General features: G+C 34.1%; 1 protein-coding gene and 1 long non-coding RNA gene across 2 annotated transcripts; both read right to left on the reverse strand.

Annotated features, from left to right (window-relative positions):
* Positions 1-536: 536 nt before the first annotated feature.
* LOC128157559 (uncharacterized) lies at positions 537-2,033 on the reverse strand. The gene is made up of 2 exons (XR_008239832.1): positions 1,891-2,033; positions 537-1,015 (listed from the first exon to the last, which is right to left on the reverse strand). It is a non-coding gene; the product is annotated as an uncharacterized LOC128157559 (long non-coding RNA).
* Positions 2,034-6,282: 4,249 nt separating this feature from the next.
* On the reverse strand, positions 6,283-9,056 carry LOC128156287 (QRFP-like peptide receptor). The gene is made up of 2 exons (XM_052818358.1): positions 8,702-9,056; positions 6,283-7,367 (listed from the first exon to the last, which is right to left on the reverse strand). The coding sequence occupies exons 1-2, from the start codon at positions 9,021-9,023 to the stop codon at positions 6,475-6,477; spliced, it is 1,215 nt and encodes a 404-aa protein (XP_052674318.1). The 5' UTR covers positions 9,024-9,056; the 3' UTR covers positions 6,283-6,474.
* Positions 9,057-14,516: the final 5,460 nt, after the last annotated feature.

Consider the following 14,516-nt stretch of genomic DNA (forward strand, 5'->3'; position numbering starts at 1 on the left):
GAAACTTTGAACTTTTTAATAAAATCCATTGTACTGTAAATATTTATATATTTACATATGACACTGGAACGGTTAATGCAGATGAAAATCATTTACTGGACAAGATACATATTTTCATCCTATTGTGCGATGCGTTTGATTGCAAAAAATGAGATTGCTGATTTTCTTTACATTAGGTTGATACAATGTCGGACCAATGAAGAGTATTTCATTCATTGGGGGGGGGGGGGGGGGGGGGGGTTAATAAAAGATTAATCATAACATCAGATGGTTTTTATTAAATAGAACTGATTATATTATCATGCGCAGAAAGCGAGATCAGTAGAACCCTTCAGACTATGTAAATATACATGTACCTGTAGTAAAAGAATAGCAAAATGCCAAAGAAAAAAAAGTCAATAAATTGAGTTGGTTTTTTTTTCAAAATAATTTTGTTGACAAGTACTAGAATATTCTCAATGCTCGTTCATAATCAACCAATTTGGGTTGGCTAACAGCCAATTGATCAATAGATAATAGATAAACTAAACAACTGGTTAGGTTTTCAAGTCTTTATAAAAAATCAAAATTGACATCAAATTTTGTTAAATGACAGAGACATACAATACGTGCAATAAGTAGGTTAATCGGTATTTGTCTGAGTATCATTCAAATTAATGATAGCGTATCATCCAGAAAAATAGATCAATTGGTGAACTCTTGGTTGTATTTCACGAATCGTCGCTCAAACTGCAAAGCACGCTCAACTCTGTGGTATTGTTTATCAAATCGGAGGTTGAATTCGAATTTGTTCATGATCGAGTTAACTGTCTTGTTAGTATAAAGTCACAAGTCTTAGGATTTATACAGAATTTCATTGCACACTTGTTTCTGGTCCGTACTCCTCTCAAATTGCAGCATAACCCACAAAGGGCATCGGACGCTAAGCGTAATAATTGGCGGGAAAAACTCCTCGGACGATCTGAGCCACTGCGTCTAATATTTGAATTCAATGCACCCTGAGATTCTGCATTATCTGAAAAAAAAAATGAAATATTAGTACTGTTTTATATTATGCGTTGCGACCATCAAAATAAAAATCAAGCAAACGATTAAAGTTCTTATCGGGGTAAACGATTATTTGGATTGTTATTTATTTAATATTTATATACATCTACCAAGTATGATTCCTTCTATTTCTAACTGAAACTTAAAGTTAATTCATAGTCATTTAGAAACAGCCAGACTGAAATCAACACACCCGTTTATCGATTGTTTGAAATCAACTGACAAGAAACTGACAGACCTGAAATTAGCACGCCCTGTTTATCGATTGGTCGAAGCCTACTGCGACTTAAGATAAATCACGGACTGCACGAAAATCTCACTGGAGACGATTTGGCTGTTTCTTTTAGCTAACGTACTTATGTACATTAACAGTAATTTAGTAAATTTTACTAACTTTTCATAATCAGTTGTTTTATTAGTTAAAAGAAAGATGTCAATATAAACAATAACCTGCTAACGCGCGCTATGTATTTTTCTGCAATGTCGCTACATGTACCTTCATATCCCGAACGAATCACCAAAGAAAGCATTATATTGTTTAGATTTGATTATTTATCTATTTATTTCGACAAATTAAAATAATTTTTTAATATATTATTATATTTGTATATAGATTCAAGTAATGTACGAAAAATAACTCCAAATTGAATTCAAAATCGTCATTCAGAGAAAACAATCTTCTCATCTGAAAAAAAACTATTTAGTATTTAGAACATGTCTAAAACTTAAAGGGATCCATTGTGTAACATGGCTAACGTCCGAAACTGTTGAAGGCCTAAGTTGAAAATGATAGAATGTATACAACACATGTATTTTGAAGATAAAATTGAAGTTTAATCTCACCTATCATCTGAAAAAGCACGATGGCCAAGAAGAAATATGGAACAAACTGCTGCATGGTTCAGACAATGCAATGACTGAAGAAAACCAAGTGAGTACTAGGTATTTAAAACGTTTCCTTCTCTGAGCGTGTGAACAACCCTTCATCATTTTATGCAACATATTGTTTCTGTAAAGTTAATGAGCATCCAGAATATTGACCGGCGTCATTGGACACGTTTTGCAATGACATATGAAGAATCGATGACGATTTCAACAAATTACGTAAACAGGGGGGTGTTGAAATAAACAGCTGTTCATTTTTTTTCTAATCATTTTGAGATTTTACTACTTAATCGAGGGAACCACATGCTGGGCTCTGGTACTTTGTAGTATTTAAAGTGCCTTTAGTGCTTTACTGAATGATTTTGAAATTTGTCATGTCTACGCATGCTGTTCATCAATCAAGAATTTGCATTTTCGCTACAATACTAAGAATCAACATTTTTCCTTTCAGTCCATTCATTACATTCTGATAATGGTAGATTCTAATTGTGGCAGGCATGAAGAGGCAATCATAATTTGAAATTTGAGATGTGTTGGAGGAAGAGGGAGGGGGGGGGGGGGGGTCTGATCTTCCCAAAAATATATCGACAAACATATTTTATTAACGGAACAACGCAAAGTACTGTCATTTCTAACATAATTTGTTTCTTAAATTAAAATTTCATTTTATTACATATTTTACTACAGAGGGCTGAATGGTCGTGGCCAATCTTTCGACTATAATGTTCTCCAATTGAAGAAGAGCTATGTAAAATAAAAAAATACAGAAAACTACTCAAATTTTAAAAGCATAAATGTGTAATGTATATGAAATTGTAGTGGAAAAAATTGTATCGAAAATTTAAGGTACTTCTGATGGATGGGTAATTTGATGACTACTATGGTTCCTTTAGAAATGAGATTTGTCAGAAAAAAGAATGCGCTGAAGTTCTTAAAGCGGGCAGGAGGCTCGTTTCTGATATACCATTGTTAAAATAAATTTTTGAAATTGTTTTTGCCCTTTACTTCAAAACAGATTTAATTTCGTGTATCCCTTCTGAATCTCAAGAACCACGTGAAATCGTTAAGTGATATCATGAACTAAATAGTCCTTAAGTTAATTTCTCTTATGGTAACCAGTTATTACATAATGCTTATTTGAATAATAAATTATATATGATCCTATAATATTTACTAGTATTCGTATTTCAAAATATTTTTCGGATTTTTTAACGTCAGCGTTATTTTGGGACATGGAATTTCCGACCTAAACTACCTAAATTGGAAAAAAACAGCGCACGTGTGTTGCATTGATTCTGTTGTAGTAATTTTTATTATGATTTATCATACTTAGTTTTGACAAATAATCAATTGCCATTAGGACCAAAACATAGTTTCTTATCATTTACTTTCAGCGAATTGAACACAGCCCGCTAAGTTTAACAAATTGGTATCACGGATTCAAAAGAATAATTATGGTTGGGTACTATGTAACATTTTGTGCATTAATTTTTCTATAAGTAATGTCTTTTATGCATTTACAAGCGATGTCTAACTAGGAGGGGTTAATCGTCTTGAAACTAATATACAAAGTATGTCGTATTTTTTTAAAAAGTTCTTTGGATAATAATTTACGACCGATGTTATACTGAATAATTCAAAACTAGTTTCTTATATACCTTTCTGAGATATTTAAAATGCACGTAAGTTCACCTCTGCTCAATAACAAAAAACTGAAACCCATAATCACATATACATCTACGAAACAAAGATGGTGTAAATGCAATTAAAGAGGCCTGGGGGGGGGGGGGTTCAACAAATTACCTTACAATTATACCTTTATTTTTTTCGATAGGAATTGTTTAGTTATAATTGATTATTTAAAACAGAAAAAATCGTATCGTTACAGTTTTAAATTTGAGTATTTTCCTGTATATTGTTTGACAAAGCTTTTCCTCTTAAGGAGATCAATGTAGTCCAAAAATGGACTCAATCATAGCGTGGCTCTATAATCAGGGATCATTCCACTATACTATTTTACATCTTGTATATGTAGCAGTTTTGTTGTTCACATTTTCCAAACATAATTATATGTTTAAACGATAATTAGAGGCACATCACATCAATCATAAATTATAATTAATAATTTCTAGTATATATCAAATTAGCTACAATTTCACTCAACAGAGCAGATCTTGAAAATTAGGTCCGATTTCGACTGTCTATGATGATTAATAAATCTACGAGACTCTTTTTGCTGTTTGAGGAAAGAAAGTCAATAATTGATAGACTATTTTGATAAGCAAAGCAAACTAGATTGTTACATCCCACCGAAAGTCCCAGCTCTTGTTAAAACGGCTCTGTTCCAAAGAAATGTGAGTACTTATGATGCTTGAAACATGTTGAAGACATCTATACTCAGAAAAATACATGTGTCATAGGTTAGGCAATAATTGATCTGACATTTGATATTTGGCATTTGATAAGATCAGTTGTGCAAGGGTTCCACACGTTCTCTTCTTGGCTGAGAGCGCTTTTGAAAATCGACAGAATGATGTATTAAACAAAGGGGAAATAATTTGTGAAAAAAAAATAAATAAATAAAAAGTTTAAGGTTAGAATCAATTGATACATATCAAATAGAATTATCTAACTCCAATAAATTATTATTACACGTACCTCTTTCATAATAAGGAAACTACAAATATTACTTCATTTTTTTTTAATTGACTTAAGAAAAAGAATTTTTTTCTGCATTCAAAGCAAGGCTCATTCGAACACTTTGAAAGCAAACTCTTCTAAAATATCGATCCTCAACTCTGCAGAAACATTAAAACTTCAGATATTGGTATGTAATTGGCCTCTGGTAAATGAAAGCAGAGTACATATATTGATAGATTCCCAATGACGTATAGTATTACAGAATACGGCCAAGAGAGTTGACGTGATTAAGACCAATATTAAAATGCAGATGACAATATTTTACACCACTGGCAGTCAATTACATTACATTTATCTAATTATCAAATAGTCGCCAATTCATGTCGTGCCTGTTGGTTTATTTTTGGATACATCAATTCTCCATGTTTCTGAAATAGCGAGTAACCGTTCTTGAAACAACCTCCGATATGATGACTAACTACATGTATATAGAACCATTTTACCAAGGTCGTGGACTTTAAGTAGGATGTAAATATTTATTTCTTGCGTCAAAACAAGTTAAAATGACGCTGGTTTCAAGCGAAATATACGCCGATTGCGTAGCCTTCGCTCAAAAGCCAGACCAATCTTGTTGATTTCAAACAGCCATTGCTGAGTGGCCAGCAATGAAATAGACAGGCCTACGTCACATTGCCGATTGACACAACTACCAAAAGTCCAAGCTCTTATTAAAATGGTTCTACATGTATACAAACCTCATTCAGTAACATCTGAATGCTACTGGAAATGTATAAACTGTTTATACAGGCCTCTTTCATTCATTCAAGAAGACAAGCGAAAAATACAGTTACTGTCAAACGGTAATCAAAACGAAACGTTCAGTGTGTGTGTGTGGGGGGGGGGGGTGTATTTATACATGATTGTTTGTTCAAACTACACCGATTCCTGAAAACAGTTCCGGGACAATATGCATGTGCATCTATGATTGCACGAATTTTTCATTACTGAAATGAGCTGATTGAAAGGCGGAAATCATTGTTTATGATAATTCATATCATAAATACATTCTATAATTAAAATGTAGGGTATCTAGCTGTTTCAGCCTGATATTGCCAAACATTCCATGAAAATATTTTCCAAAAGTGTGCTTTTGATTTTTAAAATTTACAAAAAGTATTAATATAGCTAATCAAACAATATTTGCCTAAATATGTGTTTAAATTGTACAAGTATTAATCAAACACCCATACAGAATGTGTTGAAGAACAGTCTGTCTTTTTCCTCAGTTTTTATGTCTTTCTCATTACCCCCCCCCCCCCCACCTCTTTCCGACCTTAAGTGTTAGCAACCAGGAAACAGAGACTGTGCTTAAAAACAGGATGCTAATTTAAATTGTTTCATAACTATAAATAAATGTTATTACTTAATTCTCACGTTATGACGATCCAGTCATAGCTGGCTTTGTTTTTCCTCTTTATGTTAATGTTGTTTTTGAATTCTGTAATCAAAGTACACCTAGGCTACGTACATTATAAATGTTTGTGGTTCAACACGTAGGTGGAAAATATACTAGTATACGGTTGCATTGCGTGTCCTTTCAAATCGAAGAATAAAGATGAAGCGTGAAGTTATAGTGGGAAAATTGCATTCTGTTGAATACTTTAAACTGTTGAGGGTTTGATAACATGATTAAGTCTTTCTAAAAGCAACCCGTCGGAAAACTTTTTTACGATTTTTTTTTTTTATTTATTTTGAATTTTGTTTTATGCCATCAAATATACACCAAAAACGATACAGTTACATCCAAAAGTAAGTCACATCGCCCATGATGTTCATTTCTGTACAATATTAGTTTGCATGCAAAAACAAAATAAACACACCATGCAGAAAAAAATGGTAAAGTCACATTACACTTTCGATAGATTTTTCCTTCTTTAACATAAACTTTGTTTCATTGTGAGATGATTCGCCGGTGGAGTGACGAGAACGGGGCGACCACTGCTGCTGGAAGTGAGTGCTTTTGGAGCTCAGAGACAGTCTGGACAGGTGAAAGCTGCTTGTCCGGGCCCTCAGTCTAGGCACCGTGTCTAGACAACACATACCGACTCTGTTGCAGTGGCAAACTGTGTCTTTTAAGGCTGACTTGAACTTGGTCGACATGATGTTGTAAATGATGGGATTAGTAGCGCTGCTGATGTACATCAATACTCTTGGAAACGTAATCAAGTTAAGGTAGCCCTCCAGTCCCAAAGCGTAAAGAGCGCCGTGGTCTGCAAAGATGATCCAGATGCCAACGATTCGCTGAGGAAGCAGACAGAGGAAAAAGGTGACGATGACGATGATCAGCATGAAGACGATTCTACGTCTTCCGGTCACCGTTTTCTCGGAATCTTGTTCCGCCCGGTCTTCCAGGAACTGGGCATGCCACAGGAGTTTCTTGCACATACGGAAGATCAACACGCTCAGGATCGCTAAAATAACGATAAAGAATACCACGAAGATGCCCAAGATGTACGCGATCTTCCAGGTGCTGTTTATGGGCATTCTGCAGACTTTGATGGGCGTTCCGTCGAAGAAGTTGGAGTCACGGTAAATGGCGATGAAGATGACGGGTAAACTAGCCAGCCCCGCCAGTAGCCAGACTATGAAGATTATTGTCGGTACCCTGAGCTTGGTCCAGAAGGATCGTACGGAGAGGGGGTGGCAGACCCCTCGGTATCGGTCGTACGTAATAACCAGGATTGTTAGGACAGAAGCCAGTGACACTAAGTTCTCAACAAATGGAACGCATTTACCTGCAATTAGAAAACAAAGACATGCACTTAATCTATCGCAGATTTTTTACAGAATGAAATATATTCAAATTTTCTACGAACAGACACCTAAAGCCAGAATTGTTATTAGAATGAGTGCATGTAACGGTACCGATTATATAATACATTTATATTCAACGAATCTATGTCCACCTATGGTACAGTAGCAAAACCCAAGTATTTCTTTCTCATCCACACTCCATCTAATGTCAGAATCAATTAACACTTGTCGTTCATGTTTTAAGGGATTAATTTTTTTTAAAAATAAAAATATTAACATCGATGGGAAAATATAAAACAATTCAACAATAAAAACCAAACATTTTCTAAGAAAAATGAAAAATTTCTCTCGTACTTTACAAGAAAGTTTGAAACTGCTACAGAGCGTAAAATTTGACAGCTTTCGTACCTATCCGATGAAGATGTTGGTATTGTGCTGAATCAACTTTGAAAAACAGTTTATAATTGAGTGGTGAGAGGTGATGAAGAGACCGAATAAAGTGGAGTCTCTATTTGTGTTTACGAAAGACACGCGCTGTCTCCAACTGTCGATAATGTAATAAACAAATGTCATACACAGAGTGAGACCTGTCACAGTTATCTGCCTGGTTCACCAGTGACTTTTTAATTTTAACTCCTATCCTTAATTCGATCAAAAATTTGGTCAAAGGCTGAATGTGTTTATATAATTTAAGAGTATGTATTCCATATTCAACACGTATGTTACCTGATAATATCCCAGGTATTATCAATTAAAATCGAGCACTGATTTTGTATTCAATTTGGTTTTGTTTAAATCGAAATTCAGTAAGCAACAGTGTGTTAATGAATTTGCTTCTTCGTACATTGTTTTGTAAAATCGCGTGTTTTGATATGCCTTTGTCTAACAGTTTCATCATCCATACCTGATTCGAGTCAAAGAGAGCAAAATATTGTGGCAAAAACAATTTTGATTAAGAGGGTAGTACAAAAAAGGGCAAAACAGACTGACTTCAAAGTATATACCGGTAATTGTTTTACTTTGCCAAATTGATATGAATTTAGGTGTTTTTAGATTTAATTGTTTTGATTTTATTTTTTATTTTATTGTATTTAGTTTTTTTTGTTATTTTTTTGGTTTTGGGGTTTTTTGTGGAGAAAACATCGTCAATTTCAAGAACTCTTCTTCTATCAAAGCTTATAACCATAGCAAAATGCAAATCCTTGAAACATGTAGCATTCTCTCTCTTTTTCTCTATCTCTCTTTCTATCTCTATCTCTATCTCTATCTCTCTCTCCATTGTATTAATATATAACTATAGTGCAAATGTACTCACACATAAACTCGCCAAGGTACCAAACTTCTTTGGCAAAGAGGTCGATGGCTGCTGAAGGCATGCAGACGATGAGGACCAGAAGGTCGGCCAGGCTCAGGTTGGCAAACAAGAAGCTCATCCGGGACCTGACGCGCTTTGCAGCACCGACGACAATGACGACAGAGAGGTTGGCGATGACTCCGGCGATGAAAATCAAGGAATACATGACGCTGGCCAAGATGATGATATACCGAGGGGGTTCCGGAATGGTGACATGGCGCGAGATGTTCACGGAGGAGAAATTGTAGACAGTGGTCGACAGTAAACTTGTATTTTCGGCCATTGTGAAGTTTTACCATTACTTCACTTCAAAAGGATCGCGGTGTAAATGACAAGAGTTTCAAGTTGACGTAGTGCCACGTGACACTTTGACTTTCTTATTATTGGCTCTTTCGTTAAACCTGCCAATTCAGTTCAAGAGTAAAATCAATATTAATGAAGAATGTATGATAAACACTTAGCAGATGCCGGAGACATCTAACCCACAAAGACGCAAGGGATAACATAATAAGGTGTATAAGAGAGAGAAGAAAACATATTGTATTTGCACCATCTGGGAATACATGTGTGTGGGATCGCTGCGCAAGATTACTTTATAATGTCTATAATTCATTTTGTACATGGAAATACCCGTTCCCCCGCCTCTATGAATTCAAAAGTTAAACAAAAGTACGTGTAGCCATAATGAACCTTGACCTCGGAAAGAAGATACATGTAAATTATTGTAAACATGCATGATATTTGCATTCTCACGAAAGAGGATATTGTTCACACTTTATTTGCAATTATCCCCATTCATCCAATGCAGTGGCGTGGAAGCAAATTGAACGTGGGGGCTAGACTAATCCTCAGAAATATTGACAAAACCCAATTCCCCAAACCATGAAAATCCTAATCCGTGGGGGGGGGGGGGGGGGGGGGGGGGGGCGAGTATACCTTTAACTCAAACTTTTTCAATATTCCAATATGTTTTCAATGTCAATTTCAGATCAATTGAAGCCCCTATTATGCTATGTGCCTAATGGTTAGGTCTAACTTTGCAAAAAAAAAAGTGGGGGGGGGGGGGGGCTAACCCCCTAGCCCCCCGGTCCCGACGCCTATGCAATGAGATTGCCAGTTGCATCTGTATGTGCATTGTACATTAAATGATGCGGGGGATAAGATAGCGCAATTGTTCATCGGTTTTTACATAAAATCTAATTTTTAAAAAAACGTACAATTTTGCAAAAGTACAATTTCTTACCATGGACTATGAATACAAAGATTTTTTTTTAAATGCCATAAGTTTTGGTTGAATATATCCCTCAACCTAAAATGCCAAGTTCTATAACGTTATATTCTGGTGTTCTAACCACTAAGCCGTTTTAGTCACAACATTTTTTTTTTTAATTTTAATGCTATATGCGACATTGGCCACAATTTATGGACATGTATTATTTTCCTGAAACATTCAAGCGTTGGGATACAAGATGGTATATTTCTAATGTGTAGTAAGTCAATACACCAAGTTTTGGTTGATTGAAAATGGTTCTTTTCCCATTAAACCTTCATCAATATGGAGAACAGACACACTCAATAAAATGCAATGAAGTTATAAAAATGGTACTTTTGGAAATGTTGGTAGGTACACACCGGTTCAAATTAATATCTTAATTATTGAATACTAAAAGTATTTCAAAAGATAAAAATCCATGTTTTGGTATATATGCATCTATAAACAATTTTTACAAAAGAATTACCAGGTTTGTTGATATTTTTATTTTTTAGTATCTTATCCGTCAGATAACTTTATACTATGTCTGTCGGTATGAATGAATGAGGAGATGGGTTTATAAATGTAGGAATGAATGTGTTCATGTATATGCTAAACAACAAATTGACTTACAATTTATAATCATATGACAAAAGTCAAGCTTATTATTTATTATCCAATTATCCTTTGTTTTGTATACAAAAAATATCAATAATATATCACTCTGTAAACTGGTAAACTATACTATATACTATATACTATATTCTGTGATTATTTTATAACACCACTTCTTGACTTTGTATTTTGGAGAGGGTTTATATAGGCTTTGCCTGTTGCCTAATTCATTTGATTACTCAATAAAATATGTTTAAATTTTAAAAAAAAATGAATTAAATTAATCTTATCCGTCAGAATGTACTCATTTTACACACATTATTCTCCCATCTTCTTTCATTTCCATGTTCTGGAAAACACTTTGAGAAGTTTAATCTTAAAATTATATATTGCATATAAAAAGTTTGATATGTTCCAAAATTCTGCGCAGCGGTTCTGCAAATAACCTCTGGTTGTGAGTTCGATTGTGATAGTAAACTTTAATACAAGCTAATATATAATGATAGTCAAATATTAAACATGTAGTTAAAGTAAGGGTTATCTCTAATCTAAAGTGGAATTAAATTCAATTTGCGGAGATGTTGTGCACCATTTTTATATCTTTAAATAAATTTAAGAAGTTTAATTAATTTAATATGTAAAGTGATGGCGCCCAATATTCTTCAAATCTTTAAATCGCGTAGGAATGTAACCATAATGGTCTATCTATATGGCACGCCAAATTCACAAAAATGAGCTAAACTAAAACAGTTTCACAGTTTGTAAACTAGGTTTATCGACTGTTAAATACAGTTAACCAACCCCTGGATTGAATTAAAACTTTCGGCAATATAATATAATAATTGCCACTATTTTTGGGGTCTTTTTGGGGGGTATGGTTTAGCCGAATGCTATTTAATTTTTTTTTCAATATTGCATCTTTTATTTTATTTTATTTTTTACGGGGGCTTTAACAATATCTACACATCTAATGTATGTTGTTGCCACCAATATATTGAGTCTGAATGCTGCTAGCACTGCATAGATAATATCTGTGGTGTATTGTGTCAATTACTATTAGGACTTGATATAAAGGAACTTGTTACATGTACTATTTTTGTGTAATATTTTCAGCTGAAGAGATTACATGTAGTTTGTGCGCACCTTTGAAAAGGTAATTTGGATATTTTTTTTTTTTTGCAATCAGAAGTTAGGATTTCAAAATTAAAAATTTCAGAACAATTTTGGATACAAAATGCTGAATCCTGCAACTGTTGAGCGAAATCCATTAAATATCTTTATAAGTAAGCGTGACCATGATTTTGCTATAAAAAGGATATACTAATATAACATCACATATCCTCCCTCTAAACATACAGAATTTATCAACCCTCTCAATTTTCCTCACAATTGAGGGTCGGTGGGGTGGTTCTGCGTTCTTTCCATGTTCAAGTTCTTGATTCACATGGCACTGATGCGGTTGATTGTGTCAGAATTAACACTCTATTACTGTTGAGAGAAAACGTGTTTTCTTAGCACGAGCAAGGGTATATTGTAAATCAGAATATTTTGAATTATGTGCATGGAACTACTTTTCGTCATAACTAGCACTAACCTGTAAACATGATATTGTTTGTTTTCCACCCCTCTAGACTGTAGCAATTATTACTCGTTGTAGAATGGAGGTAATTTAGAAATTTTTATTTGATATGAAGATATGCAGTTATCCAGATTTTTCCCCTGGAGGAGGAGTGTCTGGGAGATATTTTAGTTTGTCATTCAGGGGGATGGGGGTGGGGGTGGTGTTCGAGGCAAAATTTTCGGCAATATAATATAATAATTGCCACTATTTATGGGGTCTTTTGGGGGTTATGGTTTAGCTGAAGGCTATTTAATTTTTTTTCAATATTGCATCTTTTATTTTATTTTATTTTTTACGGGGGCTTTAACAATATCTACACGTATACGATGTATGTTGTTGCCACCAATACATCGATTTTTCCAAAATACTTGAAAGCTGCTAGCGCTGCATAGATAATATATGTGGTATTATATCAATTTCATTTCAAATATTACTATTAGGACTTGATATAAAGGAACTTGTTTCATGTACTATTTTTTGTGTAATATTTTCAGCTGAAGAGATTACATGTAGTTTGTGCGCACCGTTGAAAAGGTAATTTGGATTTTTTTTTTTTGCAATCAGAAGTTAGGATTTCAAAATTAAAAATTTCAGAACAATTTTGGATACAAAATGCTGAATCCTGCAACTGTTGAGCGAAATCCATTAAATATCTTTGCAAGTAAGCGTGACAATGATTTTGCTATAAGAAGCAAATACATATATTAATATAACATCACATATCCTCCCTCTAAACATACAGAATTTATCAACCCTCTCAATTTTCCTCACAATTGATGAGGGTCGGTGGGGTGGTTCTGCGTTCTTTCCATGTTCAAGTTCTTGATTCACATGGCACTGATGCAGTTGATTGTGTCAGAATTAACACTCTATTACTGATGAGAGAAAACGTGTTTTCTTAGCACAAGCAAGGGTATCTTGTAAATCAGAATATTTTGAATTATGTACATGGAACTACTTTTCATCATAACTAGCACTAACCTGTAATCATGATATTGTTTGTTTTCCACCCGTCTAGACTGTAGCAATTATTAATCGTTGTAGAATGGAGGTAATTTAGAATTTTTTATTTGATATGAAGAGATGTAGTGATCCAGATTTTTTTCTCGGGAGGAGGAGTGTCTGGGAGATATTTTAGTTTGCCATTAAGGGGGATGGGGGTGTTTTAGGCAAAATTTTCGGCAATATAATATAATAATTGCCACTATTTTTGTGTCTCTTTTTGGGGTATGGTTTAGCTGAAGGCTATTTAATTTTTTTTCAATATTGCATCTTTTATTTTATTTTTTACGGGGGCTTTAACAATATCTACACATGTACAATGTATGTTGTTGCCACCAATACATTGAGTCTTTCCAAAATACTTGAATGCTGCTAGCGCTGCATAGATAATATCTGTGGTGTATTGTGTCAATTTCATTACAAATATTACTATTAGGACTTGATATTAGTTTCATATTAAAAAGGAACTTGTTACATGTACTATTTTTTGTGTAATATTTTCAGCTGAAGAGATTACATGTAGTTTGTGCGCACCGTTTAAAAGGTATTTGGATATTTTTTGCAATCCGAAGTTGGAATTTCAAAATTAAACATTTCAGAACAATTTTGGATATAGAGGGTTGAATCATTGCAACTGTTGAGCAAAAATCCACTAAATATCTTTGCAGGTACATGTAAGCGTGACCATGATTTTGCTATCAGAAGCATATACTAATATAACATCACATATCATCCCTCTACACATACAAAATTAATTTAAACAACCCTCTCCATTTTCCTCACAAAGTGGGTGGGGTGGTTCTGCGTTCTTTCCATGCTCAAGTTCTTGATTCACATGGCACTGGTGCAGTTGATTGTGTCAGAAAAGAAACTGTTATTTCTTCAGTTGATTAACACTTTATTACTGTTGAGAGAAAACGTGTTTTCTTAGCACAAGCAAGGGTATCTTGTAAATCAGAATATTTTGAATTATGTACATGGTACTACTTTTCGTCATAACTAGCACTAACCTGTAATCATGATATTGTTTGTTTTCCACCCGTCTAGACTATAGCAATTATTAATCGTTGTAGAATGGAGGTAATTTAGAATTTTTTATTTGATATGAAGAGATGTAGTTTTTATTTTATTTTATTTTCATTTTATTTTCATTTTATTTTTTTTTATTTTTCATTTTATTTTATTTTATTTTTTACGCGGACTTTAAGTAAAACGAGAGAGAGAGAGAGAGAGAGAGAGAGAAGGGGATGTTCTCGCGATTAACGTGATCGTCCGAGATCGCCACC

The sequence above is a fragment of the Crassostrea angulata genome, chromosome 7 (assembly GCF_025612915.1).
Source record: "Crassostrea angulata isolate pt1a10 chromosome 7, ASM2561291v2, whole genome shotgun sequence".
NCBI classification, from domain to species: Eukaryota; Metazoa; Mollusca; class Bivalvia; order Ostreida; family Ostreidae; genus Magallana; species Magallana angulata.